Source organism: Lissotriton helveticus, chromosome 2_1 (genome assembly GCF_964261635.1).
Source record: "Lissotriton helveticus chromosome 2_1, aLisHel1.1, whole genome shotgun sequence".
Classification (NCBI taxonomy): domain Eukaryota; kingdom Metazoa; phylum Chordata; class Amphibia; order Caudata; family Salamandridae; genus Lissotriton; species Lissotriton helveticus.
In genome coordinates this window covers 1,513,719,925-1,513,747,666 of record NC_136059.1, presented here as the reverse complement: position 1 = coordinate 1,513,747,666, position 27,742 = coordinate 1,513,719,925, and the positions used below count along the sequence as shown (strand labels likewise).

The 27,742-nt window shown below is 46.6% G+C and overlaps 1 protein-coding gene across 1 annotated transcript in view; it reads right to left on the bottom strand.

Annotated features, from left to right (window-relative positions):
* Window positions 1-27,742, bottom strand: part of LOC144820278 (uncharacterized) — a 988,894-nt gene that overhangs the window by 466,315 nt on the left and 494,837 nt on the right. Inside the window, exons 16-18 of the mRNA XM_078677866.1 lie at window positions 21,260-21,469; window positions 13,299-13,418; window positions 11,260-11,436 (exon numbers count right to left, since the gene is read on the bottom strand). Of these exons, the coding sequence (XP_078533992.1) occupies window positions 11,260-11,436; window positions 13,299-13,418; window positions 21,260-21,469 (507 nt within the window). The remainder of the gene's footprint in view (window positions 1-11,259; window positions 11,437-13,298; window positions 13,419-21,259; window positions 21,470-27,742) is intronic.

The window sequence follows — 27,742 nt, the reverse complement described above, 5'->3', positions numbered from 1 at the left end:
ATTTTTGCTACTCATTTGGTTTGGCTGGTCTACCAACAGCCTGCACTACCAGTGAATACATTCTCTGTGTGCTTAGCGCAGAGGTATCTAACTTCCATAGGACCTTACAGCAAATGTCATAACATCAATTCCCATGATAATAGAGCTAAGGTTCTTCAGTATAGCAACAGACAAAAGATTGTGTCTGGTGCGGTGTATGATCATTGCTTATCTGAAGTAATAAAAATGAATTTCCATGCCATTAGGTGCCAGAGATGGCCAGGGTCCCAGATCAAGCCATAGCGAAGAGGACGCTGCTAAAGAATGACCGCTGTGGCTTCGTCAAATGAACTGCTAAGCTAAATATGTGGTATCACAGACCAGGAACTTAGAAGCTGTACAAACGTAGAACATTACACTGGCTATTAAATAGGCAGGAAAGGAAATCAAGGTCTCATTTCAGAAACTCATGAAGAATTGAGAGATTCGAGCAGAAGCATAAAGCTTTTAGCAGTGTAGGTGGTAAGTATTCTCAGCTCAATTAATCGCAAATCAAGAAATAGACTAGGACTTCTCATAAAGAGGTGTCCAAGAAACTGAGCATCTTTACAGGGAAAGGGAATAGAATGAGTATAACTCAGTCTGCTCTGCATCCAAGGGTGGAAGCATTTGACTAACTAGTCTAAGAACATGAACTAATATAAACAAGTTTTCGGAGTTTGCAACAATATGTTCATCCACTGAGAATTCAGCAGATTCCTGGGAACAGGTTTACTCCCCATCTTCCCAGAGTACAATTGTCTTCTAACCATGTGCCCCTGAATGTTACGGGCACATCCTTTGTTTTCCCCACACATCTTCCCATGAATCACCCTCACAGTCATCTAAATCTCTTGTGGGCCAACATCACTATCAGTGGAGTCACTAGGGTTGGTGTCACCCGGTGCGGGTAACTCATGGTGTCACCCCCTCACAACTTACTGGATGGACCAACTCACCCTCTGCCTGCACCATGTCCCCTCTGCCCGCACCATCTCTCCCTCTGCCCGCACCATCTCTCCCTCTGCCCGCACCATCTCTCCCTCTGCCCGCACCATCTCTCCCTCTGTCCGCACCATCTCTCCCTCTGTCCGCACCATCTCTCCCTCTGTCCGCACCATCCCTCCCTCCGCCTGCACCATCCCCCCCCGCCTGCACCATCCCTCCCTCCGCCTGCACCATCCCTCCCTCCGCCTGCACCATCCCTCCCCTGCCTGCTGCTCTTTTAACCCTTTCCTCGTCGTCTTCTCCCCCCCCCACCCCACGGTTTCTCCCTCACAGTTCTCGGCTTTTCTCAAAGTGACTGGAATAAACACATGAAATGTGCTTTGAATTCGTGCACGCGCCGCTGAGGATAAGTTTAAATAGACAGAGCAGAGGTGAGGCTGTAAATGTCACCTAAACGTCTTAACACATCTGTTTCGCATTTTCATATTACATGTTTGAAAATAACACTTCATAACACTTTTGTATGTTAGTGTAATTTTTATTTTTTTAATTTTATTTTAGCTGTTTTATAGCGCGCTCTATTACTACCAGAGTATCCTGGCGCGAAAAAGAAAGACAAGCAACTGGCCAGCAGCAAAAAATTAGTAAGCAATTCTGAAAAGATACGTTTTAAGTGCCTTCTTAAAAGGAACAAAATTTTCAATCGATCTCAAGGGCAGAGGCAGGGTGTTCCAGGTCCGTGCTGCAAAAACAGCAAGTGACTGGCCACCCAATCGCACTCGCTGGAAGCAGGGCACTCTCAAGAAATTGCAGTCAGCTGAGCGGAGAGACCGAGTGGGGGTATAGCGGCTAAATCTTTTCCTCAGATAGGAAGGCCCCAGTTCATTGACTGCTTTAAATGCTAATGTTAGGATTTTAAAAGTAATCCTTTGAGCAAACGGCAGCCAATGTAGTTCCTTCATATGTATACGCACACTTTCTCTACTAGGGACGTTGCACAACAGTCGTGCCGTCGCATTTTGAATGATCTGCAGTCTCGCGACTAAGAAGGCAGGAGTTCCGCTAAAAAGAGTTGGCATGATCGAGCCGAGATAAAATTAACGCCCTTGCAACAGACTCTCTTGCGGAAGAAGGCAGATCAGGGAAGAACTTTCTCATGGCTTTGAGAGATCCGAAGCACACCCCTGTAAGTTTTTTTATGTGTGCCTCAAATCCCAGATCCTCCCCAAACCAAAATCCCAAGTTCTTAACAGGGATAGTAACTGAACCAGGTTGGGGAAAATCAGGCGGCTATAAGAGTTCTCTAAAGTTAGGCGGAAATTGGCCATACAACAAAATTTCAGTTTTGTCTTCGTTGCATTTCAGCTGTGCTACTGCTAACCAGTTGAACACAGCAGAAAGGCACGAACAAATAACCTCTGTATTAGTTACTTCGTCAGACCATGTAAATAAAAGTTGCGTGTATAATTTTAGCTCCCATTTGTTCAGCCAGCGCAATAAGGGGGGTAAGGTATACATTAAAAAGCAGGGGGCTTAGTGCAGATCCCTGGGGAACCCCAGTTGTAAGGGGCCTAATAGAGGATGAAAAGGTGGGATCCAGACCTGCTGAGACCTATCCGATAAAAAAGACGTTACCCATTCTAGTGCTGAACCCAGCTCACCAATCTCAGCCAAACGAGTCAGGAGGAGTGAGTGCCGGACAGTGTCGAATGCGGCAGAGAGGTCCAATAAAATCGTAAAATAGTAATGCTCTACTTCCTAGCACCCTCGCTGACTGAAAGTCACATTTTACAGAATTATACAATTTCAGTGAATTATTGAAAATTAAAAAAATACTGTACGACACCATAGATGTGGAATATACAATTTGAAACAACTGCTGAAAGAGGGTTATCATTATGACCCAATAGCTATACACATTGATTTTACCAGATCTGGTACCTTAATTGATTGCCTGGGCACCCCAGACATGCTCAGGGCAAAATATCCCTGTTCACGTTAATCCCTTGGCTTGCCAGCTCCTAGTTGTTACTGGGCATGCCGTATGCCCTGCAGTCATGCCATGGGCTCAGTATGCTGATACCAATATCTGCACACATTTCTCTCCCCCCCCCCCCCCCCGGCACGGCCACATGGCTCAGTTCAATGGAGCCAACATTGCTTAAGATATGTAGCTTTTTTCATCTTAGATATGTTAAGACCAGCAACACTTTGCCGACGTGTAAAGCAGAAGATAGTCCCAAACAACCCCCTTGTTGATTTCACCCCTTCCTCTATGCTTCTCCATGGCTCTCTAACATCCTGAAACCAAGAGTCCTCCTCGTGAGGGAATCTTTCAGTCTGACCACGAGTCTAATGGTGGTGCACGGCACTTTGGTGGCCGATTCCCTGTTTCCATATATACCATGTACCAGAGTAAAATGCTGCCAGTACTGTGAAACCTAGTACGGAACTTGCTCCTGAAATCTGCGCCCTGTGCATACCCTGTAGGTCTGAGGTAGCGAGTCTGAATGAACGAACTCCGTCACTCATTCGAAAATTACCTGCTCCAGGATGACCCAGTAAACACATGCTAATAAGCAGGTGCAGTACAGACGTCATGGCTGGTGTCCTCCAGTGTCCCACTCGGGGTTCCCTCGACGAGCTGACTTTGGCACAAATCTGGCGAATAACGGTGGTCAGGCGGACGTACCGTCCTGCGCCAGCGACAAACTCAAAACATTAAATAAACGACTGCCCATAGTTCCCCCAGGGGCCCACTGTCAGTGACGTGTGATCCCTGCGAGCATTTATCTATTGGAAAACATGCAACTCACTATCAGTCGTCTAACACAACAAATGTCTATTCATTAAGTAATAAACAGTAACTTTCGAAATTGCAGCGTCTGCATTAAAGAAAAGAAAAACAACGTGCACAATTTGTTGGTTAAAATGAAAAAAAAACAAGTGTTTCAGTATTAAGGGCTTTCACGTTACAGCCTGGCGTGTTCACATACTTCAACTTAGTGATATCCAGGCCTAAATTACAGGCGCCTTCATTCCAAGTATTGGTATATGCTACAATTTTTGCATTAAACATTTCTCATTTTTAATGTAAACTCTGCACATTATGTTCAAGAAAAACATTTTGGAAATGCTCAAAATTCGATCTAACTATATCCTTTTCCAGAATCGGCAAAGCTCTGAAGAAAAATGGCAAGGAATGCAAAAATCTAGTAAATAAAGCATTAAAGACATTACTTTAGGGGTGTTAAGGACTGAAATGGTCCAGGGCCAGAAAACTAATCGCATTGCTTAATATTTTATACATTTTGTCCCATCACCTTTGGGGTGGATCAAGCAACTGTATACGGACACTGTTGCACATAGATGTAAACTGCTCGCTATCCAAACGAATCAATCCAGAGAGTATTGTGTAAGACAAAGATCACTCCCATTCCCTTCTCATGGAGCCAGTGTTCTGCTAGATCTGAAGTGATCCACTGGGAAGGAGTTTCAGGGGGTGCATCTGACAGGAGAGACTTATGTCACTGTAGGTAGAGGGCATCTGGTGTTGGTGGCCGACTCGCGATACACCATTCCCAGATTGCTGTACATCCTTGGAGAATATGCCCTACACTCAGGACACCACATTATGTGGAATAAACCAGCAGTTTTCTGTAAAATGGGTGAACAGACCAATATCAGAAAGTCCCATCAGAGTAGTTTAAACAGTTTCGATTAATTAAGGGTATAAATTAATGAAGAAAAGCAGCAAGACTGGAGCTTAATCGGGATCGCTTGTAACTCCACTATACATTTATTTATAAGTCTTATAAAGCGCCTGGTTGCACTAGCTAGTGCGTCCCCGCGCTGCTCCCTCCTGAACACTCTCCTGGGTCGGTGCCGGTGAGATACGAGTTTCCTCTTAACTGGCTTAGTCTTTGGGGGAACAGAGTGGTTTTAAGTTCTCTCCTGAAGATGGACTCGGACGTTTCAAGACGTAGCCTCTGTGGCAGTTTGTTCCACTCCGTAGCGGTCAGAACCTTGAAAGAGCATCCTCCCATTCTCACTCTGTACAACCTAGGGACATGAACTTGTCCCGTCCCCTTTGACCTTAACTGTCTGGTAGGCTCATACCGACTAAGAAAACTATGTAAGTATTTAGGGCCCCTTCCCTGAAGAATATGGTGACCTACACAGAGGGCCTTGAATCTCACCCGCTCCCGAACCGGTAACCAATGCAAGGCCCGAGTGCTTTTTTTGCGGATGCTCTTCTGGGCAGCAGCAAGATCAGGCGGGCAGCCACATTTTGTATTTGCTGTAGTCTCTGGAGACATTTTGCACTGGCCCCCAAGTACAGGACATTCCCATAGTCCAGTCTGGACATTATTAGGGCATGGACCAGGGTTTGTCTGACCGGCAGAGGGACAAGATCCAGTGTTTTCCTGAGGATCTGTAGCATTCCAAAACAAGCGCCCGCCACCTGTTTGGTCTGGTGTTCAAATGAGATTTTATTGTCTATCCAGATCCCCAAGTTCTTCACTGGGTTGCTGGGAGTGGGAAGTACACCCAGCATATCCGGCCACCAGGCCAAGGTCCAGACTGAAGGGGTTCTGCCTACAATCAGCACCTCAGTCTTGTTACCATTTAATTGGAGACAGTTGTCCGCCATCCATGTGGCAAGCTCCTGCATACATGCAGAAAAATTGGCGGCACATTGTTCCTTGGGTTGTGACAAGGTCACAATCAGTTGAGTGTTGTCAGCATACGACACTACTGCAACCCCAAATCTATCTGTGATACCTGCCACTGGTGCCACGTATAGATTAAATAGTGTGGGGCTGAGGCTGGACCCCTGTGGTACTCCCCGTTTGAGACTTAATTCCTTACACCGAAAAGGCCCCTGTGCTACCTGGAAGCTACGGTCAGTTAAGAATTACTCCAACCATTTCCATGCATTGCCCACCACTCCTCCCTTTTTGAGACACTGTAGCAGAGTGTGAGGAGCTACAGTGTCGAATGCGGCACGAAGATCGAGCAAGATCAAAGCCGCTGTTTGACCTTCGTCCACATATTTGCGTAAGGTTTCCGTAGAGAGTAGTAGGGCTGACTCCGTCGAGTGGAGGGCACGGAAGCCAGACTGGGAAGAGTGGAGCAAGCTGTTGGCCTCCACTTGGGCAGAGAGTTGTTTATTGACCGCTTTTTCCGCGATCTTAGCGGAATATGGGAGCAGCGAGATGGGACGTAGATTTTCTAATTTCTCCATACTAATATTGAGCTTCTTCCTCAGAGGAAGGACCACTGCTTTCTTCCAGGTTTTAGGTACATTTCCTGAGTTGAAGGAGAGTTCAAGTAAATGTCTGATGTGGGGCTCAAGAGTTTCTATACTGCCATGAAGTATTTTGGGGGTGCTGGGTCTCTGGGGGAGCCAGATTTAATGCTTCCTACAATCTGGCATAAAGCTTCTCAAGAGGGTACCACAAATGCAGTAAGGCAGTTCTTGTCTTGGATAATGGGGGTTTCAGTCTTGCCATCACCCATCCTGGCTGAATCTGGAAAGGCGGAGTAGATCTGGTCTACCTTACTAGCAAAGAACTCTGCTACCCGATTACATGATTTAACTGATCCACTCATGGGGGCTGCTGTCCTGGCGAGATCTGACAGTTCCTTATAAACTTAAAATGCTCCACAGTGGTGGGTTGGTTGCCCTGGCATTACTGGTTAGAGAGGCAGTATTCAAAATGATAGACCAGACGGATCAATTATTGATACATGTTGAAACATTTTATAATGAGAGGAATTACCCAACATACACAACTACTGGACAGCAAAACTGAAAGTGGTGAAAGAATAGGTCTTTCCCTAACTGAATAGCTTTCCCTGAGAGCAGACAGATCAGCTATGCCAGATAAAATGGTTATTCACTTTATGGAGGCAATTTTGTTTTACTACAGAATCCCGCAAGCTAATGCATGGTAATAAAGAATAGAACGTGTGGTCAACATGAAACAGATTTGGATTTTTTTTATACTTCAAACGGGGGTGGAGAGGACTAGGTTGAGAAGTATCTATTTATATAATTTATTTAAAGGTTTTATATAGCTCTGGCTAGACCCGGAGGTATCCGAGCGCTTTACATAAGTGTCAGACCATAATTGCAGATTACATCGTTACAAAAGGTTACACAGTTATTAGAGCCTTGCAACAGAGACAAGTAAGGTTTAGAAACAAAAAGGACATATGTAAGGAAAAAAGCAGGCCAGGGGAGATATTCAGGAGAGGAGGGGTAAGAGCAGGGGAAGTAGAGAGAAAGGAGGAGGGGGAAAAGGAGGGGATGGTGATAAAAGACAGCATGGAAAGAGTGGGGGGTGATGGGGACACAAACAGATAGATGAGTCAGAGCTGCGTCCAAAGTCCAGTAAACTGGGATCCCAGGGGAAGGGGTATCATTTCCCCATCTCTGTTGCAAGAGGCTCCCTAAACGCAGTGGACTCTCTGAGGGTTCTCAGACTCCAAGGCCTACATACTGGATCCTTCCCCAAAAAGGGGAGAGGGAGTGCTTTGGCAAGGGGTGCCATACCATACCTCAACTGTGAGTGGCTCCCTTAGCGCTTTGGACTCTCTCAGCGGGTTTGCTGAGACTCTAGAGTATAACAATTGGATCTTTCCCCAACAAGGGGAGAAGGAGTGCTTAGTCAAAGGGTAAAATAGGACAGGGGGGCTAGGCGGTGTAGTAGGCAAGGGGAAAAATTCAGTTGAGAGGGGATAGGAGCAAAGGAAGTAGACAAGGAGAGAAAGCGTGCTAAATGGGAACAGATATATGGATAGGATACAAGGAAAAAGCATAGTTACAGAAATACGATGGGGGGTGGGCGAGACAGGGAGACGGGGAGAAAAACTGTGTCCAAAGTCCGTCTGGATAGGTGACTGTCAGGGGATGAGCCAAGGCCGATCACCTCAATAGCTGAACAGAGCAGCTCCACAAGGCGTCTGACAGTGCCCGGGCTCCGCTGTCAGGGTGGAGATCAGGAGTACTCAGATTTGGTGGTGGTGGGGGGGGGGGGGGAATGGAGAGAAACCATGGTCCGAATGAATTCCAGACGCCATCTCATGAAGGTGGAGTGTAAGTGATGCCTAGACTAATATAGATCAAGATAGTGTGCAGGGAACATTTCACTTGTGTAAAGCTGCATGTAAAGGGTAAAGTGACAATAGTGGGGTTTCTAATGTAAGAGGGCAGTTTATCATGTACATTTTGGAGAAGTTGTGACCTCCGCCGCCTGATTGGATGGTCTTGGAGGTGTTCCCACCAACTACACAAGCATCAAAGTGGCATCCTCAGTCACAGCCCGATGCAACTTACACCTAGAACTTTCTATTCAAGTAGTCGGGATGGCACCAATGCAAGCAGTGGTAAAAATGTTTCAGAACTGGTTTGCAGGGGGATTCTAATTTCCTTATACACCTCAGGGGTGTGGCCAGGATATTGCCCAAAGGAAGAGAGGTTCTGTTGGATTGCATTTTGGTAGAACAGTATACTGTGGGATTATTTAGAGCCAACCCCGAGGAAGTGATGTCAAAGTGAGTAGGATTGCCCTTGGGAACCCTCTCCCTATTGGTCACGGAGTTTCTCACCCACAAGCTGGTGCCAGGCATAAATGCGCCATCCCTAGGTAATTTCTTCAGAGCATATCTATGGAAGTCAGAAGGACTGCACCTGTTGAACCTGTGGATAAAGATCCCAAAGAATTCTACTTCTATGCAGGGCAGAGAAGTGAACTTCAAGGTTCAGTTGGCTGACCTGTTAAGGTACAGGGACACAAGCTGCAATAGGCTTACTTTTCCGGAGGACCCGGATAACCAGTTCCAACTTTATTTGCAATGAACCTTGCTGGTGGCTTCTGGGAGAGTGAACCGTAACCCTCAAGTAGTGCCCACAAGGTCCTGGATCTTTGGCTGGTGCTTGTGTGTACTTCTGACCCTAAAATCTGACAATGGACACTTAAGATTTTTTTCAAACCTTTTCATCCAGACAACAAGCAGAGACTATAACCAACACCTAAGCCACTAAATTGCCAGTCGGATTGAACTCATTTTCTCCCACTGAAAGCATTTCAACTTCCACATAAGTTTAAGTCCGAATGTAAAGTTACTTCAAGATTGACATCAAACAGCATCAAACCGCTGGCAAGACCTTTATAGGTATGGATTTGGCACTTTGCATGCTCTGAGCTTCCCATCATTAACCTCACCAAGATGCCCATTAAAGCAGAGGCTCACACAGAGGACCTGGACGGTAAACAACCATTACTTAGCAACTTTTACTTCGCTATTCTTTTACTTAGCAAGTTTTACTTCTCATAGTCCATTACTACGCATGCTTCTACTTAGCATGCCGTTACTTCACAAATTAAATTATTTGCAGACTACCCACCACGACGTGCACCATGAAGCAGGAGAAGAGTGGATCCATGGTTGAAGGTGAAGAGAGGGACCACGAGGAGAGAGAGGTAAGTGGGGCAGTGTAGTTAGGGTAGTGTTGTAGTGTATGGTGTAGTGTTTTAGGGTAGTGTTGTAGTGTATGTGTAGTGTAGGGGGTAGTGTTTTAGGGTAGCGTTGTATGTGTAGTGTAGGGGGTAGTGTTTTAGGGTTTAGGTTAGGGTTGTAGTGTATGTGTAGTGTAGGGTAGTGGTTTAGGGTAGTGTTGTAGTGTATGTGTAGTGTGGGGGATAATGTGTTAGGGTTTAGGGTAATGTTGTATGTGTAGTTTAGGGGTAGTGGGTTAGGGTAGTGTTGTAGTGTATGTGTAGTATAGGGGTAGTGTTTTAGCGTTTAGGGTAGTGTTGTTGTGTAGGGGGCAGTGTTGTAGGGTTTAGGGTAGTGTATGTGTAGTGTAGGGGGTAGTGTTTTAGGATTTAGGGTAGTGTTGTAGTGTAGTGTTTTAGGGTTTAGTGTAGTGTTATAGTGTATGTGTAGGGGTAGTGGTTTAGGGTAGTATTGTAGTGTAGGGTAGTGTTTTAGGGTAGTTTAGTGTATGTGTAGTGTAGGGGAAGTGTTGTAGTGTATGTGTAGTGTAGGGGGTAGTGTTTTAGGGTTTAAGATAGTGTTGGTGTATGTGTAGTGGGTAGTGGTTTAAGATAGTGTTGCAGTGTATGTGATGGGTAGTGTTTTAGGGTGTAGGGTAGTGTTGTAGTGTAGGGGGGTCTTTTAGGGTTTAGGGTAGTGCTGTAGTGTATGTTTAGGGTAGTGTTTTAGGGTTTAGGGAAGTGTAGGGGGCGTGGAGGGTAGTATTGGTGTTTAGGGAAATAATAAAAAGAATTTGTATGCGTAGTAAAAACCTGCGAAGTAAAGTACTGCTAAGTAATACCACTAATGGTTTTCAATGATTTTGCGAAGTAATGGCATGCGTTTTAAAATACTGCTAAATAAAGGCACTTGCGAAGTAAAAACTTCGTAAAAAAGCATGCTAAGTAATGGCATGCTAAGCAACATCATACATTCGACATGGACTTCACCAGGCTGCCATCGCCGAGCCCTGCTTTGGACTCCGCCTGTAACCAAACACGCTGATGACCCATCTAGGAGGACTTTTTTTCAGAAAACATAAGTCAGAGGGTACATTTTCTACCCGGAAAACCTGGTCTCTGTACCCTATGGTCAATAGCTCATTGTTGGGACTTAAATTGTGATTCAGACCTGGTCTTGCGCAACCAGATCACCACAATTGATGCTTTTAGGCACTATTTTGACATAAAAAGTCTTAAAAAATTAAAACAAATTAAAAAATCTTAGGTTCCCTACATCTGGCTTTTGATGTTTTGGTATCCATTTGTTTATTAAATGTTACTCTATTTTTATAAATTCGAGAGGGATTTATATGGCGTACTGAGTAACTCTTTACACCTTTTGCCTAGGTAAGGTTGCCTTCTTTGTGCTACAGTTACCACGGGTCGAGCTCACGTTTAAATTGAGCCGTAACTTGAGCTGGTATGGAATTTTGACTTCACTTGGTAGGGACTCGCATCCCCTTCAACTAATAATGCACTTTCTGGGAACCAGGGTTCTGCTAAGATGGATGGATCCAAATAGGGCTCAAGTTGATTCTAAATTCTAATTGGGCAAGTTACTTATCAGCAGGTCCTCCCCACTTAAGTTTGTTTACTGTGTGAGAGATTAGATGAATACCAATTTTACAGAAAATAGCATAAGCAGATGGGTGGCAAAATATTTTACCCGATTACCACCAAAATGTGCCCTGCAAATAGAAACAGTGCTTCAAAATACAAAGATCATCCACATTGACAAGTTCACCTTGCTTGTTGCAGAACTTGAAGCAGTCCTCCTCATCAGATCCATCCTCACAGTCACGTTCACCGTCGCATACAAATTCAGAAGCGATGCATTCTTTTCCATCCCGGCAGGCCATAAATCTAGAGGGGCAGTATGGTGTTGTCGGAGGACTGGGTGCCTCAACTGAGGGTTCCAAAACTAAAAAAACAAATTGCATTTGTGAGTTACTATATTCTAACAAGTTAACATGAAGATAGTTTCCCTAGATGCACACAGACATGCGTACTATAGTTTCAGCTGTCATAGCCAATAATAGTCTGCACCACCAACATGGAGTCAGACCGCCTTGCGTGCAAAAGATCCACTTCTATGGAGCTCTGACTCCTAAAGGTGTTCGTAAACAATTTCTAAACTGTTACCTTACTACAACGCAATAAAATGAGAACTTGTTTTACTAGGACACAACCATGGATCAACTGGTGGCCAATGCAGTTATTTAGTTCAGTGCAATTGATCTTAGACAAGGCTATGTACAAACCTTTTTATTGAGTGATAAAACGATCTGGGGAAACATTCTTGGGCTTTTAGCGGTTGCAATGGATCCAACATGTAAAATTGGACCATTTGTTATGGTAAAATGGTATTTTGGTATGTACTAAACAAATTGCGATGCAGAACTGGTTACTGAATCGTTATTTGAAAGGGGCACGTTTAGGGCATCCTTTCCAAATACCAATACCGGATGGGACTTATTAATGTTTTGTGATCAAAATCAAGTTGCAGCACACTAACTTGTCAGACTACACAAAAGTAGTGGTAGCTTATTTGCAAAGGGGAAGGCAGTGAATGCCGACAAACATTTTTTGGTCCCACTATTAAAAAAAGTGTTAAACTTCTCTTTATTTAAACTTGACTTTTTCTTTACAGAAACCATGCTAAATTTAGAAAAGAAAAAAACGATTGCTTTATTTAAATACAATCACAGACATGGCGATTTGCCGACTCCAGCAGGCCATCATCCCTGCAAATCAAGGGGTGTTGTAATTTGCACCCTGCCTCATTAACATTCATGAGCTAGATCAAAACGTGACACAACAATAGGGTATTTTGAGAACCATCCTATTCGTTCATGGGTCGGTTCGCAAATACCACACCGTCACAAGAGGAGACCTGTATTTTGCAAGCAGTGCTTAGAACATCTACCACTGTATTGTTTATTGTACGAAAAGTGCAGAACCTTTGTTTGCTTTCTATAAACGGATGGACAGGCTTGCCTTCTCACATCCGCCCGTCTCAATAATAAGCACTGACCGGAAGCACTGGCTGCTTTGGGGAAGGGTGATGAGGCGGATAGAGAGACAACTACACACACCCTCAAAGAATAACTGTCCTCAGTAGTAAAATAAGTGAGTACATTACTAGTGCATTTAGTAAGCAACCTTTGTTTAATGTCCAGTCTCCCACTTTGGCAGACTTGTAAGGTAATAATGGAGCCACTGTGAAGCAAGTTACCTCAAGCTACCCACTTAGAACACATTACAATCTCTACGCAGTAAGAGGTCCTGGTAGAAGAAGAATTAGTGATCAGGGTTCCATTTTTCGTTCTTTCGAATGAAGACATGTTGGTACTTGTTCATTTAAGCTCCATCATTTCAGGCTGGACTCCGGATTGGAGTACATATTTCCAAAACTCATTTACAAGGCCAGTGTGTGGTTTCTGAATGGGCACCAAACTGCCACACAGTCGTCCCTCGTTACCCCACCTCCATGTCAGTACTTCCAGTTTCTAGCATTAGGTTTACAATAGTGAAATATATGGCGGTGGGCAGGATGTACATTCAATACAAACTATGTTCATTCTTGGTTCCAATTAACTAGTGACACTCAAGCACCTGCACAAGGTACCTTCGAAATGGGAAAAGTGAGGAATTCACCAAAAATCCTATCCGGAACCGACCCCAAAGGTTTAAATAAATGTATAGACAGATTTACAGTTGCTGCCTATAGTACTGCATTAGCTTTACGCAACCCTCCACTCACGGCGCACTTGTGATACTAACCTTCCAAGCAGTTTAAATGGTCATCTGGGCAAAGGCAATTGATAACACCACCTGGGCTGGACACACAGATCTCATCAGTGGTGCACCCTCCATTTCCAACATTGCACACAGACTCATTTCCTGTGGAAAAAAATATTAAGCAACTTTGATGCAATGATACAAAAAGATATTTTATTTAGGCCCAGACACCAATTACAAGGACAAACCAGAAAATAAAACATCAATAAAATGATGTGACAGTGAGCCAGTCATTTTGGATCCCTGGAGGAAATGTCAAGTAAAACTTCCATTTTCATGAAGCAGAGACCTCCTCATTGTAAGTCTAGAGTAGTGCAAGTCTTGCTGCTGAGGAATAGCTAACCGTTTAGGTTGCACATAAATGCACTGCATTCCATGTTAACCTTAAATAAAAAGTACACAGGACTGAAGTGGCTATTTGCAGTTTTTATCTTACACTGCCATACTGCAAATCAAAGAAGCGGACAGAATTGCTTCAATGAGTTTTCAGCAAAAGGTTCCTAATATTTCTTCTAACTGAAACAATGGAAATTTAGTTTCTGGGGTCAAAATAAAAGACCATTTCTACCTTTCATGCTCATATGTTGCCTAAGTGGGTAAGTTGTATTATTTTACATTGCTATGTACCAAACATTTTCTGAAAACGAATTAAGCATTATGGATTTGCTTTTGAATGGATCATTTCAGAGGTGCCCTGAGATTACATGACCCGAAAATAAATCACTCAATTCATTGTCCAAGCCTGCTGAAATCAGACTATAGAATGTGTATGCATGACTGGGTAACTACAGCCTGCCCCTAGCTACAAAGGAAAGACGCACTGCTGCTTAAATGTGGAAAACATTACAGGGAAGGGAGTATGGGCCGACTGCTGGGCCTCCACCTTTCTTGAGGTGATGGATGCAGTCAAGGATCATCAACTGGCTTAGAAAAGGACCAGCACCACCAATCCTGCACGGAAACCGAGCCAGACTAGCTTCAACTGAGGCAAATCAACATGTACGGGCCGAAGTCACGCGAGCCCGTGTGCCTTTCGGAAAATGACGTGTTTGTATGGGGAAATCTAGCACTGGCAGGTCAACACTACAAGGGTTGGAGCGTGAGGCCAGTCAGAAGCAATAGTGGCAGAGTGTGCACTGAACTGGTCTACAACTTCCAGAGGAAGGCGGACATGATTCCAATGAGCCACAACTGCTACCAAAAAAGGGTAGATGGGGAGAGAAAAGAAACAAAGAACTGAGTGGTATATGGGGGTCCAGTCCTGCTCAGCTCTAGACCACTGAAAGCGGGTTTATCGAGGAAAACTGGTAGAAAGAAAATGAACATTTTAAGTCTGGCAATCCAACACCATACAACCTCACAAGCAAGGTACCTAGCTGCGACCACCATAGGAAAACATTAAGGATACTGTTAAGAAAAGGAGGCCTCAATAAGTGCTATTGACTGCTGGAAATTGTGCAAGGCTGCTTCTTTTACAGAAGCCACTCCCAGCTGAAGGCTCCTCCTAGAGACTACTTTACTGAGTAAGCTGCACAGTGGGTCACATTCGAAAGCTAATGTGGTCGGGCGGAGCATTTTAAAAGGTTTTCTACTGTGGCCCCACCATGGTTCCTTTTCATTCCCTGCTACATTGGTGAGATCCAGGCTTCTGGGATTTGCAAACCCACCCTTCTCCACCATGGAGTACCAGGACAAGCTGACGGGAGGTAACACTGCAGATAAAGGGCACAACATCTGCAAACCATTCACTCCCATTCTCCCCAAAAACATGAACCTATCCTCACTGGGGCATGGCCGGGCTCGACCCGAACACTTCATTGGTAGCATTGCTTAGTAGGCCTGGCACTTAGATATCTTACCTATGCATTCCTTTCCCTTTGTATTTGTTAATTTAGTTATACAAGCATACAGGTTCAGCTTTGCACTGGCTTCCACCCCCCTTTGTTTTATCTCGCACATTTCTGCTGCACCTTTTGCACACTACACAGCTCTTCTCCCTTCTGCTTTTACTGCACTTCACCCCCACACTTCTACCCTGCCAGCCCTATCTGCCCTTCAGCACTGGTTTCGGTTCAGATTCATCGAATTGGACAGGGACAGATTCTTCCAGTGCTCTGCATCATCTTGTTACCCAACTAAGGCGCGCAAGTCGGCTCTCTTCTGGAATCACTCTGCCCTCAGCACCTGACCATGAGCCTATGCACACAAGAGCCTGCACAGACAGTATGGAGAGCTTAATTATGCAACCTGATCATGTTCATGTAACTGCTCACTGTCAGCCCTCCACCACTGCGCGGATATATCAGTTGGGGCTTCGGACCATTGCCCAGTATGATCAAGCTGCAGCAGTTCATGCAGCTCCATTTTAGATTATTTTTCATTAGGGGACTGCTTTCTATGCACCCACAAGGAACTTTATCCTTGTCCTTTATTACAGTCCCAAAAAAACAAGCAGGGATAATGTAAAATAGGTGCAAGCTTACAGCCCATTGATTTTGCAAGCAACCTAAGAGGTCAATACTAGAGGAGAGGAGAAAAGGGAAGTGGCGTAACAGCAAGAGGGGCAGACATTGAAGCTGGGGAACCAGGTTCGAATCCTAGCGGGAGGTTCAAGCATCCTGTGATTCTGGGCAAATCACAATCTCCCTGAGCCTGAAATATGAATGTGTCTTTGTGTAACATAACTGGTGCTCATGTAAAGCGCTCGGATACCTTCGGGCCGAGTTCGTTCTCTATAAAATACAACAAGAAAAGGGAAGGGAGAAATTTCAGATTAGGATGTCTCATCCTCTTTGGGAGATCTCCTTTCTACCACTTTAAACTGATGTTACCTCCATTTGCAGCAACCCTTGATATTCAAGGCCACTATGTTGGTTTCCAGTCCGTGGACCAACTGTGTCCTTACCTATATTATGAATCACTTTCTTGTTCCTTTCTTTGAATGGAATTTAGTTTGTGGCTGTGCAGGTGTTTTTTCAGTGTTTATATGTTTTCACCGGTGAGGGCTATTTTTCTTTCAGTGGGGTTTTATCAGTTATTATAGGTTTAAACCTAAAACCCCACAGCCTAATTAGGATTTATTCTGCAGACCATCTTCTGCCAGTCACATGTACGCTTCCCTGCAGAGAATGACGCCTGTTGCATACCATGGTCTATTTATTTAAGCGTATTACATACACATTTCAAAGTGCCTTAGGCCCCCCCGTGGTCGGACTCAAGATTAGACACCTTGGGCCATGACCGAGGTGCCTTGAGTGATGACTGAACAGGCACTCCATTACCAAGTTACCGAAATTGACCTAGACAGTGTATCTTATATCCTGCCTTGTTTCAAAGATGGTTGGTTTGAATATACAAGAGGGGGATTCACCCTCAATATTATACGATTTCTCAGAACATGGCAACCACTCATGTATAAAGCGATTTCAACACTGCATAAATGTTTGGGTTTTGAGGGTATGTTCAACGACCATTTGGAACGTCAGTGTGGGTGGGGTGCTACTTCATGGAGAGTGCTTTAGTGGGGGGTGGTTTGTCTTTCGGGTAGCCCTAGTCAATTTGTTTGTTCGCTCAGCATATCACAAATGCCATATTGTGCATCACAAAGCATAAAAGGCCATACCTACTGGCTTTTGTTAACCTCACTTCCACCAGGACTAACAATATTGCTCTGGGCAGAAAAGCACTGCAGCCTCCCTCACACTAATGACTTTGAATATTCAGGGCCTTAAAAATCCTTAACAGACTGGTTGTGGCCTACCTAGATAGATGTGTCAATAGTCTTACTAGAGGAGACACTTCTGTGAGTGACCCAACCAGGTTCTGTGAAAGGTGGGTGTGCTGCTACCTTGCGCCTTACAGCTCCTGACATAGGATGGCTACACTGATTTGCAAGACTGTCAAATGCAAAGTAATACCACCCATCTTGATCCACAGGGAGGTCCAAGGTACACTATTGGACCATCCAGTTCTCATTGTGAATATGTACAACACCAACACTGACAACGCAATGTTTAGTGAGGGCACCGAAATCTGCCACACAGACTGACTGTTCCTCTTGGGATGGGGGAGACTTCAATCTTGTAAGTGACAAAGCCTTGGCCAGAACCCAACATGTAACCTCCTCCAGGAAAATGGAAGAAAGGGAGGCTAGCGCACTGTGGGTAGACATACAGTACTGCCCTTATGTAGAGGGAGAACAGCAGGGTAGAAACCATTGCATGACTAACAGACCGTTTAAAAATAGATACAATTCCCAGTACGTGTGAAAGACTGGACTCACCGTACCACCTCACACTGCAGAGGTCTTTACTGCCCATTATGAATGCCTATACACTTTAAAGCACAGTATGAGGATGCAGAAATAGATTACCTCGATATTACAATGGCCTGGCTGACTGCAGAAGAAAAACAGCCATTTAAGGAGCAGTTATTTCTGGAAGTAATAGTGGAGGCCACTAAAAGTCTCCCCTTTTGCAAGACCCCAGGCTTGGATGGCTATACTGTTGCAGTCTACAAGGCATTCAAGGTGACGCACGGGCCACAGCTAATGGTCTTAAGCAAAGCTCTCGACAAATGTTGCTTGCCCTCTACACAATGGGAGACCATCTTAATTACACTATTGAAATCAAACAAGGACCTCATCTATGTTGGATCCTACTGACCATTAATATCTTCTTAATGTAGACATGGGGCATTCAACCTCTTCTGCAGCAAGAGCCAATTATGTTCAAGTAAAACTATCCTGCGCTACTAATATAAGAGTTTAAATACTGACCACATCAGACAAGTTACATCAGGGGCTACTTTATGCAAGGTTACCGCAGTGATCACATCGGTACTTAAGGACCGGTTCCCAGCAATAATGTAACAAATACTTTGTCAACGTGGAATTTATGTGCATAGATAATACATACAGCCATAGCAATCCCCTGCCAACAAGTAAATACTAATAATAAGTCTCCCAAATATCAGCTCATGTGTTCGGAAAATAAACACTTGTCTCGACTCTACACTTTGATTTTGGTAAGCGTATGAATTAAACTAAGCAACCGTTTTTAATGTTGTAAGCTGGGCTGCAAACAGGAGAGCTACTTATGGGTACCTGGAGAGCTACCAGTAGCTCACGAGCTGCTCATTGGAGAACCCGGACATAGACATTAAAATGCTTTAATCAGTGCATTGCAAATTCTCATGAGTCACAAGGCCTAGTTCACCCTGACCAGACGAGATTCATGGCCACTGCTCCTAACATACGCTTGTTATTCACTCATATGCACCCACCTGACTCGGATCTTACAGTTGGTCGCCTTCTGGACACCGAGAAGGCCTTTGACTCAGTGGAGTGGCCACTGTTGCAGTATTGCAACAAATGGGATTAGGTACATATCACTCCGCATTAACTTGCAGCTGTACTCCTCCATGATGGCGAGGGTTCAGATTAACTGAATGCATTCTCACACACTCACTAGATGCACAAGCCAGGGTTGTCGCTCATCCCTGCTCCTCTGTGCTCTAGTAATGAACCCCCTGGCTTGCAAACTACAGAAACCGGATACACCGACGGGAGTGACATTCACTAACAGCTGTTTAATCTCCATAAACTCGGACATCATTGTTTAAACACCCAGAGGAGAACCTTTCCCCGGATCTTTGCACCAATATGCAATTTGGCAGATGCTCCAAGATACAGATAAAAATGGGGCTACATTTTAATCTACCCAATCACACCCTCTGTACAACAAATTATTGAATGGCAACTACAGTGGGGCAAGGACTCGATCACTTCTCAGCATACAGATACAGTGACGTCATTGTGCTTGACAACTAGGGTCCAATGTTCTCGTCTGCACATGCAGCTAGATCATTGGATCAACAGTGGACTCAATACCTCCCCTCATGTGCGTTCTTCACTGCGCGTAAGGTCTGAGTTCAGGCAGCTTATCTGGGCCAAGGTCAACTTCGACTACACTGGAACTTAACGACGCTCCCTTGCTAAGATGAGGTCTCATGGTACCGACCTCGACATGTACCAGCAAATCTAGTTTCATAGAGAAATGTGAAGGAAAGGTATAATAGGAAAAGCGGGAGAAGGGACATGGGGAGTGGTCAAATGTAGGCAGCATGCCATGTGTAAGAATAGGGGAAAAATTACCTAGTGACCCATCCTCCCCAGAGAAAAATGCATTGAGCGGCTATAGAAAACGGATGATAAACACTATTCTAATCCCTAATATTAACAATTTCATTGAATATATTTACATTGTTTTGTGCGGATATTGCCAGCAAAGCCCTCCTTTTCTACACTTGCCCTTCACTGTGTCCATTACACATACCAATCTTTAGTGAGATTCGGTGTAATTTGTAAATTTCTGTGGATACCCGAATCAAAAGTGTCATGAAAAAGGCAACCTAAGGTCCTCAGAGGGAATCCAAGTTAGGCATCGCCTTTAAGCATCAGCAGGAGAACAGGAAGAGGAAACCATCTGCTCAAGTAGCATCGGGAAAAAAACGAGTCTGCATTCCAGTTCTGGCTCTGCAGGAGAACAGATCAGGGAAACTAAGGAATAAGAGTAATGAGGGATTATCCAACACAGTGCAGGATCTTCTGATAACAAAAGCAGCTTGCCCAGTATCCTGCTAGAGCCCATCCTGGAACAAATAATTCAGCATGTAGGCATGGCATGTTGCAAGATTCACTACTGAAACATTTGAGGTGTAGTGGGAGCAAAAACCACTACTTCGAATAAGAAACTAGACAACAGCAGGCAGATCAGCCTAGAGGCACAAACGTCAAGGAAACAAAATGGTACTAATGCCCTCCTAAAAATGTGCAAAGAAGAAACTTCGATGACAAGTGCTCGAAATCAGAGAAGAAAACCCTGATTAGGGTTTTCCTGAGAGTTCTGGAGTGAAAATTAGAAAACGGAATTTTGACTCATATGTGAGACTTGCTTAGCGCCCATCAATGCAAGCCTTTCTGTGGCTTTAGCTCAGCCTGGTAAGTAGCTATCAGAATAAAAAAGTAAAAGGTATTTCCCGTCTTTTCCTCACTTGATATTTTGTTTGGCACCCAGCTCCACTAAGACGAAGTAAGGAGGTGTACACACACACAAGGAACATAATCTGTTTAGGCGTTATGAAGATGAAGACGTCAATAAGTAACACGTACAATGAGACAAATGCTAAAGGGTCGCACAACATGAAATAAACTTTTGAAGACCATAGGGATAAGTGACAAGCATTTTCACTCGCCAAATTTCACTTGTATTAATCCAGATTCCATTTACAATTGTAAATAGATTTTTGCTCATTTATCTGAACCAAAGAAATTTCACAATTGCACTTACATAAGTAGATGTCCTAAAATCCTATGTTTAGGTGTGGGAATAGGCTATACCTACGGAAAGGTGTGAGGAATTAAATGTAGAAAAACTCCCATGTCACAGCTCTGAATTTTCATGATTATTCCAAAAGGTTGGTTTCAGCAAAGTCCCACAAAACATTGGAGAAAACGTATCAAATATATATGAAACCCCACTAAATTTACAGGAGGTGCTGGGGTAGGGGGCCTTCCCCACATATACCAGAAAGCATGCTTCTTCTGCAGAAAAATAGAAAAAAAAACGCTTGGTGCTTTCAATAAATAACCATAAACAGGCAGATTTTTACTTGGGGGACGTACCAGTTGGTCAGGCATAGGCATACAAATATAGTTTTGGGTATTAGGCTGCAAGCAGAGGTTAGACTTAAAACCAGATTTTTTTTTAAAATTCAGGCTCAGACTAGATTTAAAAAAAACACATTTAAAAAAAAAAAATAAGAAAGGAAGCTCATACCCATTTCGGGTTATTCACCCTTTGTGAGTCTGAAGCTCATCTTTGGCTCCAGATTAACAAGTGCTTTTTTGCTTTGATCACTCACCTTTGAAAATGGACACTCACCTTTGGATTGATCGATGCTTAGAATGATTACTTTGCTTATGTCTGTGTCTTCCACGGTTGTGAAAGCCTCCATTGTCCTCCTGTCCCACAAGACTAGCGCCGTCTCATTGATGGACGCAAGGTACGGCTCATAGGCAGCTGCTAGTTTATTAGTCCAACTTTTGACCACAGTGAAGATGCGACCTCTCGTAAGGCTTAGAGACTGGACACCTGCGTTTTCAAGCAAAACACAAATTAGTAATGTGCCCAAGGGCATTCGAATTATTCAGATGGTCTCAGCAGAGAGGCCTTTGAATGCAAATTCTTAAAGCAATGACCTACATCAAACAGGAAAAATAATGCCACACACAGAAGAGCAAGAGCGCTGCACCCACAAAAAAGGCCATACTGACCAACCACTGTCTATAGGTGAAGTTCTGAAATGCGTGGGATTGCAGAAGTGAACTGCACTTCATTAAGAAACCTCACTTTTAGAAGGAAGCTATCATAGCTTGCATATTACACATTAGTTGAATCACTTATTGCAATGAGGTCATTACATCTTGAAGTTTGGTTTGCTGCTAGATCACTGCTCCCACCAGCATTTTACAACAAATGAATGTTTGAGGAACTTCTTAAATATCTGCAAAGGTGAAGGATCACAAAAGACTAGAAGGCTGAAATGTAATGCTTCATTGCATTTTCCTAAACTGGCACATTAGGAACATGAGATGAGTCTGCAGTAATGTAAAGTTAATACTAGACAGGTACCCACCACAACACAAAGGTGTATTTAACAAAAAGTGACTAGTTTCATGTTGTGTGTGTTTGGCTATCCTGATTTGTGCATTTATAAACCTGATATAATGCAAGCGTTCCTTTAGAGTGTCAGCACAGATCATTTGCCAGGCATAGCTGCACACCTATCCAGGCCTGAATACATACTTCCTCTGCAAAACATGGTTTATGCAACGTCGTAGTGGGGGCTTTGCACTATGGTCACTGCTTCAACTGGTTATCAATTTTTGAAAAAAGTCTCAAACTCATTTCAAATAACATTATTTTATGTGCCTCTCCTACGTATTAGAAATCTTCACATAAACATTCCATTCTTTTTCAGGGTGAAGGTACTGGGGGAGCATCTTTCAAGTCAATTTTGGTGGATCCCATCCAGGAAACTGGATGCCTACTCAGTAAACAAGTCTTTAGTCATTTGTGGATTACCAGAGCAACCTCCTCAAACTTGTGTGCATAGCGGTAGCGTACAGTCTACATTACCGACAGAACCTGTAAAGAACTGATGGACAAACACCACCCAGTTCTCATGTTCTAGAAAAGGTGCAATGGAAGAGCCAACGAAGATGGCTGCCTAGTCGCCGAGCTCTGCCGGGGCGACTGCTGTCCCCATAAAATCCGCCAGCCTGATCCCTGCAGGGGCGCCTGAACCCAAGCGCACCTGTCCCCTCGGGTGTAGCGCTGCCTTTCTGGGCCTGGAACGGAGTCAGAGCTCCGAACAGTGACGAAACGCTGACGCCTCGCTCACAGCGGCTGCTCCGAGATCGCGCCTTGGAGCCCGGGGCAGGCGCCGCCAAACTTGAGGCCAAGGATCGCAACCTACCTCGCGGCCGCCGGAAAGACCAGCCCTCGCATCCCAGAGGAGGGCGGCGCCAGGCTGGACAGAAGTGAGAGCCGGTGGACGGATTACCGGGGCGCCGAGGACCCCCTGCTTCCCTCGCTCGCGGCCGGCGCCCGTACTGAGGTAAGCGCCTGGGCTGCTGCGGGAGCGGGGTGTGATCCTTGGGCACCGGAGCTTCGACCATAGCGGCTGGCCCGTGATCGCGACTTGGAGCCCAGGGCCGGCGCAGTGAAACTTGAGGCCCCGGCTTGCGGCCTACCTCGAGGCCGCCGGAGGGACCAGCCTTAGCGTCTCGGAGGAGGGCGACGCCAGGCTGGGCGGGAGTGGTCCCCTGTGCCTGCCGGGACGAGGTGGAGGAGTGCCCGAAAGACTTGGGAGCGGGTACAGACCTGCGGCGAGGCCGGGGACCGACCACCAGGGCTACGAGAGCCCCCTGCAATTCCTTTGCTCGCGGCCGGCACCCGTGCTGAAGTGAGCGCCTGGGCTGCTGCAGTCCCTGAACACCAAGCGGAGGAGCTGCTGACTTCGAATATACTGGCCGACCTGTGAGCACCACCGGGGGACGTCCTGAGGAGTGGAGACCATTGTGGGCGTGCTGTGACGGAGGTGCGGGGCCTGCTCCCGTGACCAGCGGCGCGGGCCCGGCCGGCGAGTGGACACCTACCTGCCCGGAGAGCCCTCCGCATCACATGACTGCTCGCCCCCCGGCCTGAGCCGACTTGCTGCAAAGGGGGGTGCGAACTTATCGGCCACAGGACAGTGTTGTGGGACCGCAGGCGTTGGAGCTAACGCCAAAGATGAGGCCCAAGTCGGGGCTACCGTCCCAAACAAACAAACTTGACAAGTACACGGTGGCGACTGGCCCTGCACAGTCCGGAGCGCAAGGAGGGGGTGCCAAGGGCGTGGAGGAGCCCTCACTGACCTCTATAATGGCCGCCATACAAACACTGGGCACCACGCTCGAATCGAAAATGGACAAAATTACGATTAAGGTAAACCTGCTGCGCACTGACCTCGGTAAGACCACTGAGAGGTCCAAGACCAATGAGGCGGACATCGGGTAACTCCGGGCCTCCTCGAAACGACTGGAAGGGAGGGTAAATGAACTTGTCCACCAACACCGCCTCATGACCATGCGGCTCGAGGACCAGGAGGGAAGGGCCAGACCAAGTAATATACGTGTCGTGGGTGTGCCGGAGGATTCAGAGACGCACAGTACGGAGCTATTCCTAGAGGACCTTATCCTCAACCACCTGCGACCCAAGAGACTCTCCAAGTTCTTCATTATTGAGCGGGCCCACCGGGCCCTGGTCCCCAAGCCTAAACCTGGCTGCCCGCCGCGAACAATAATCGCCAAGGTCCTAAACTACCAAGACCGCGACGCCATCCTCCAGGCAACAGGGTGACCTGCAGTACGAGGGTACCACGATCCGATTCTTCCCAGACTTTACAATGCAGGTTCAACAAGATCGACGTTCATATATGGAGGTAAAAGCGGCACTCCGAGAACGTGGTATCAAGTACATGATGTTCTACCCCGCGAAACTCAAGGTCATATCCGGGGGCAAGTCAAGATTCTTCACCTCACCGGAGGCGGTCCAGGAATGGATCAACAGTCTGGCGCCTGAAGCGCCAGCAGCACAGAACCGTGGCAACTGGAGGGAACCGGTAGCATCATCCCCAGGGTCAGCGGTGGGAAATCCAGCGGATGCCGAAAGGAGTCAGCGGTCATGGCACTCCAGATCGAATAGTCCTCGTTGGGACTCCCCTCACGACGACACAGCACATTGAGGTCTTGCCATGCGGAATCAAGCTGCGTTGACTGGACCTGAATGCGTGCCCATCGTGGTAAGACATTGGGCTCCTATGGCGGGTGCGTTCCTCCACACTACTGTACCCTTGAACAGCTCCAGGCAAGGCGGTCAACCTGAGGGGTTTATACTTTTGGGGACACAGACACGGCGGCTGGAGTTGGGTCTGGCACACGTGCTCACCAACAGAGTTTTCCTCGGGGGGGGGGGGGAAGCGTTTTTCTTCTCTCCGGGGTGGGGTCGGGCGACAGGCACTCTGCTAATTGGGGGTGTGGGTAGTTTGAAACCTACGGAGCAGGGAGCAGGGTGGGGGGATTGTTCAAAAGGTTGGGGGTTTCAAAGGGGTGGGATGGGGACTGTGGGCCGCCGATTTATGAAGAGTGTTAATGTCTGTATTCGACATGATTGTTGGGGGGGGGTGATTGGGGGGGGAGGGGCAACGGGAACGTGGTACGTTCAAGTGTAGTTCTCTCAGTAAGTCTCGACTTATACACCAGGGCGCGAACAAATGTTCTTCCACAAGGCAACGGTTATGGCTAAGAGGTGGGAAAAAAGTCTCAAAGTTCTAAGCTGGAACGTTAATGGGCTAGGAGACAGACTCAAACGTACTATAGTCCTCCAGTTCCTCAGGAGGTATCAGCCGGATGCAGTATTTTTGCAGGAAACCCCTCTTGGGGAACACGTGTCAGGCACTCAACAGATGTGGATATACCCTTGCAGTTCATTCAGGCTTCACTTCAGGTTCCAGGGGAGTGGGGATACTGCTGCGTCGTTCACTACCCATCCACATAGACCATATCGAGTCGGACCCACTGGGCCGCTTTGCGGTGCTATCAGGCAGATGGGAGGGCCGCCGCCTAAACCTGCTCTCAGTCTACATCCCACCGGGCCTCCAAACCCGAGCATATGCTGACCTAGGCACCACGCTACTCTCCGTCCCTGATGGGCATTTGATATTGGGGGGAGACTATAATGCGGTAATATCCGGCGCCCTAGACAGACATCCCCCCAGGGACACACCTACTGGGCAGGCATGGTTGGCTAACTTCCTTGACGCCTTTGGGCTCACTGACGTCTGGAGACTGCTCCACCCGGCGGACAGCCAATTCACTTTCTTCTCTGGCCCACATCGCACATTCTCCCGCCTTGACTACATCCTCACCCTACTGCACCAAGACATGACGGTACACGAAGCCACCCATCTAGCGCGAGGCATATCTGATCACTCACCAATTTTCACGCACTTAACCTTTGGGGCCCGACGTGAGGGCTGCATTACACCGATGAGTGCCTGGCACCTTAAGGCCGAGGAGACTAGGAAGGCCCTCACCAAATCCATCACCGAATACTTCCACAATAATGTAGGGTCCGTGGACTCCCCAGTCACCCTATGGGAGGCCTTTAAAACGGTGCTCAGGGGGAAGCGCTGTCGACCATAGCAGGTCGGCAGAAAGAGCGAGAACGACAAATCACCACAGTTGAAACAGATCTGGCGTTCCTGGAACAGGAGGCCAGCGACACTGGGACACCCGATATACTCCATAGGCTAAGGCTTAGAACGGCTGAATACAGGGAACTGGTCACGCAGGAAGCTCAGACGGTCACCAGACACAAGATGGGACGAATATATGATCAGGGGGACAAAGCCGGGAAACTAATAGCCTGGCTCGAAAAGAAGCAACAGGCCAATAGAGTGTTCCCGGAGCTCCTCACGGCCCCAGGGACCGTGGTAACTGAACCCCGGGAAATAGTGGCGGAGTTTGCACGCCACTACAAGCAGGTATATAGCCAGGAATCTGATCGTCCAGAGGAGGACTCCATGGCCCTCTTGAAAGACATCCGTATGCCGTGCCTGTCCGATGAAGACCGAGTAGCCCTCGACCGCCCGCTTGAAGCATCCGAGCTACAGCGTGCAATTATTGACCTCCGACCGGGTAAAGCCTTAGGACCTAACGGCCTCCCAATAGAACTCTACAAACTGCAGCCAGAAACCCTTAGCAAACACTTAAGGCCTATGTTCGAGGAGAGTCGGCAAAAAGGAATCTTGCCCCGGGACCAGCGTCTAGCGACGATAGTGGCTATACCAAAGGAAGGGAAGCCCAGAGAGTCCTGTGCCTCTTACAGGCCGATATCGCTGCTCAACGCGGAGCCCAAAATCCTGGCCAAGACACTTGCAAATATCAATCGGTCCTGTCCACCCTGGTCCATCCGGACAAGTCAGGATTCATGCCCCGCCGTAACACGGCGCTCAACATTCGCCGCCTTAATGGGGTACTTGGACAGCGACACAGGCTGCAGGAAGACGCAGTGGTGGTCTCCCTTGACGCCACGATGGCGTTTGACACCCTAGAATGGCCCTACATGATAGCAGTGCTGTGCAAACTGGGCTTTGGACCACACTTCATATCTTGGGTGCGTCTCCTATACACGGAGCCATTGGCCCAGGTGGTGGTGTGGTGAACGGGAAAGCATCGGAAGTCTTCACCCTTGGGAGAGGAACTAGACAGGGCTGTCCTCTCTCCCCTCCTCTTCGCGCTCTCCCTTGAGCCCCTCGCGGCCTGGATACGTCAGGATGTCTACCTCAAGGGTATAGCCTGGACTGAAGGATGGGAGGACAAAATCTCCCTTTACGCGGACGACATCCTTCTGTACCTGTCTAGTCCTCGTAGATCTATCATGGCGGCGCTCGACATCCTCACGAGTTTCGGAAGGAACTCAGGGTTTCGGATTAATTGGAATAAATCCCTCCTCTACGTTGCGAACCCCCGAGGCTCCCCGCCACCTGCCCTCTAGCACTGGCCACCGACGGCTTCCAGTACCTGGGTGTCTTTGTCTCCACAGACAAGGCGTTGCGGTACGAACGTAATCTAATCCCGCCCCTCAAGCGACTCCAGCGCGATGCTAAATCCTGGCAAAAGCTCCCTTTGTCCCTCTTAGGCCGCGCGGCCCTCTTTAAGATGGTGACGCTGCCGAGGTTTTTATACGCGTTGCAGAATTATCCTGACCTAGTACCCAACTCCTATTTCACTGCAGTAGAAGCCGCGCAGCGGGACCTAC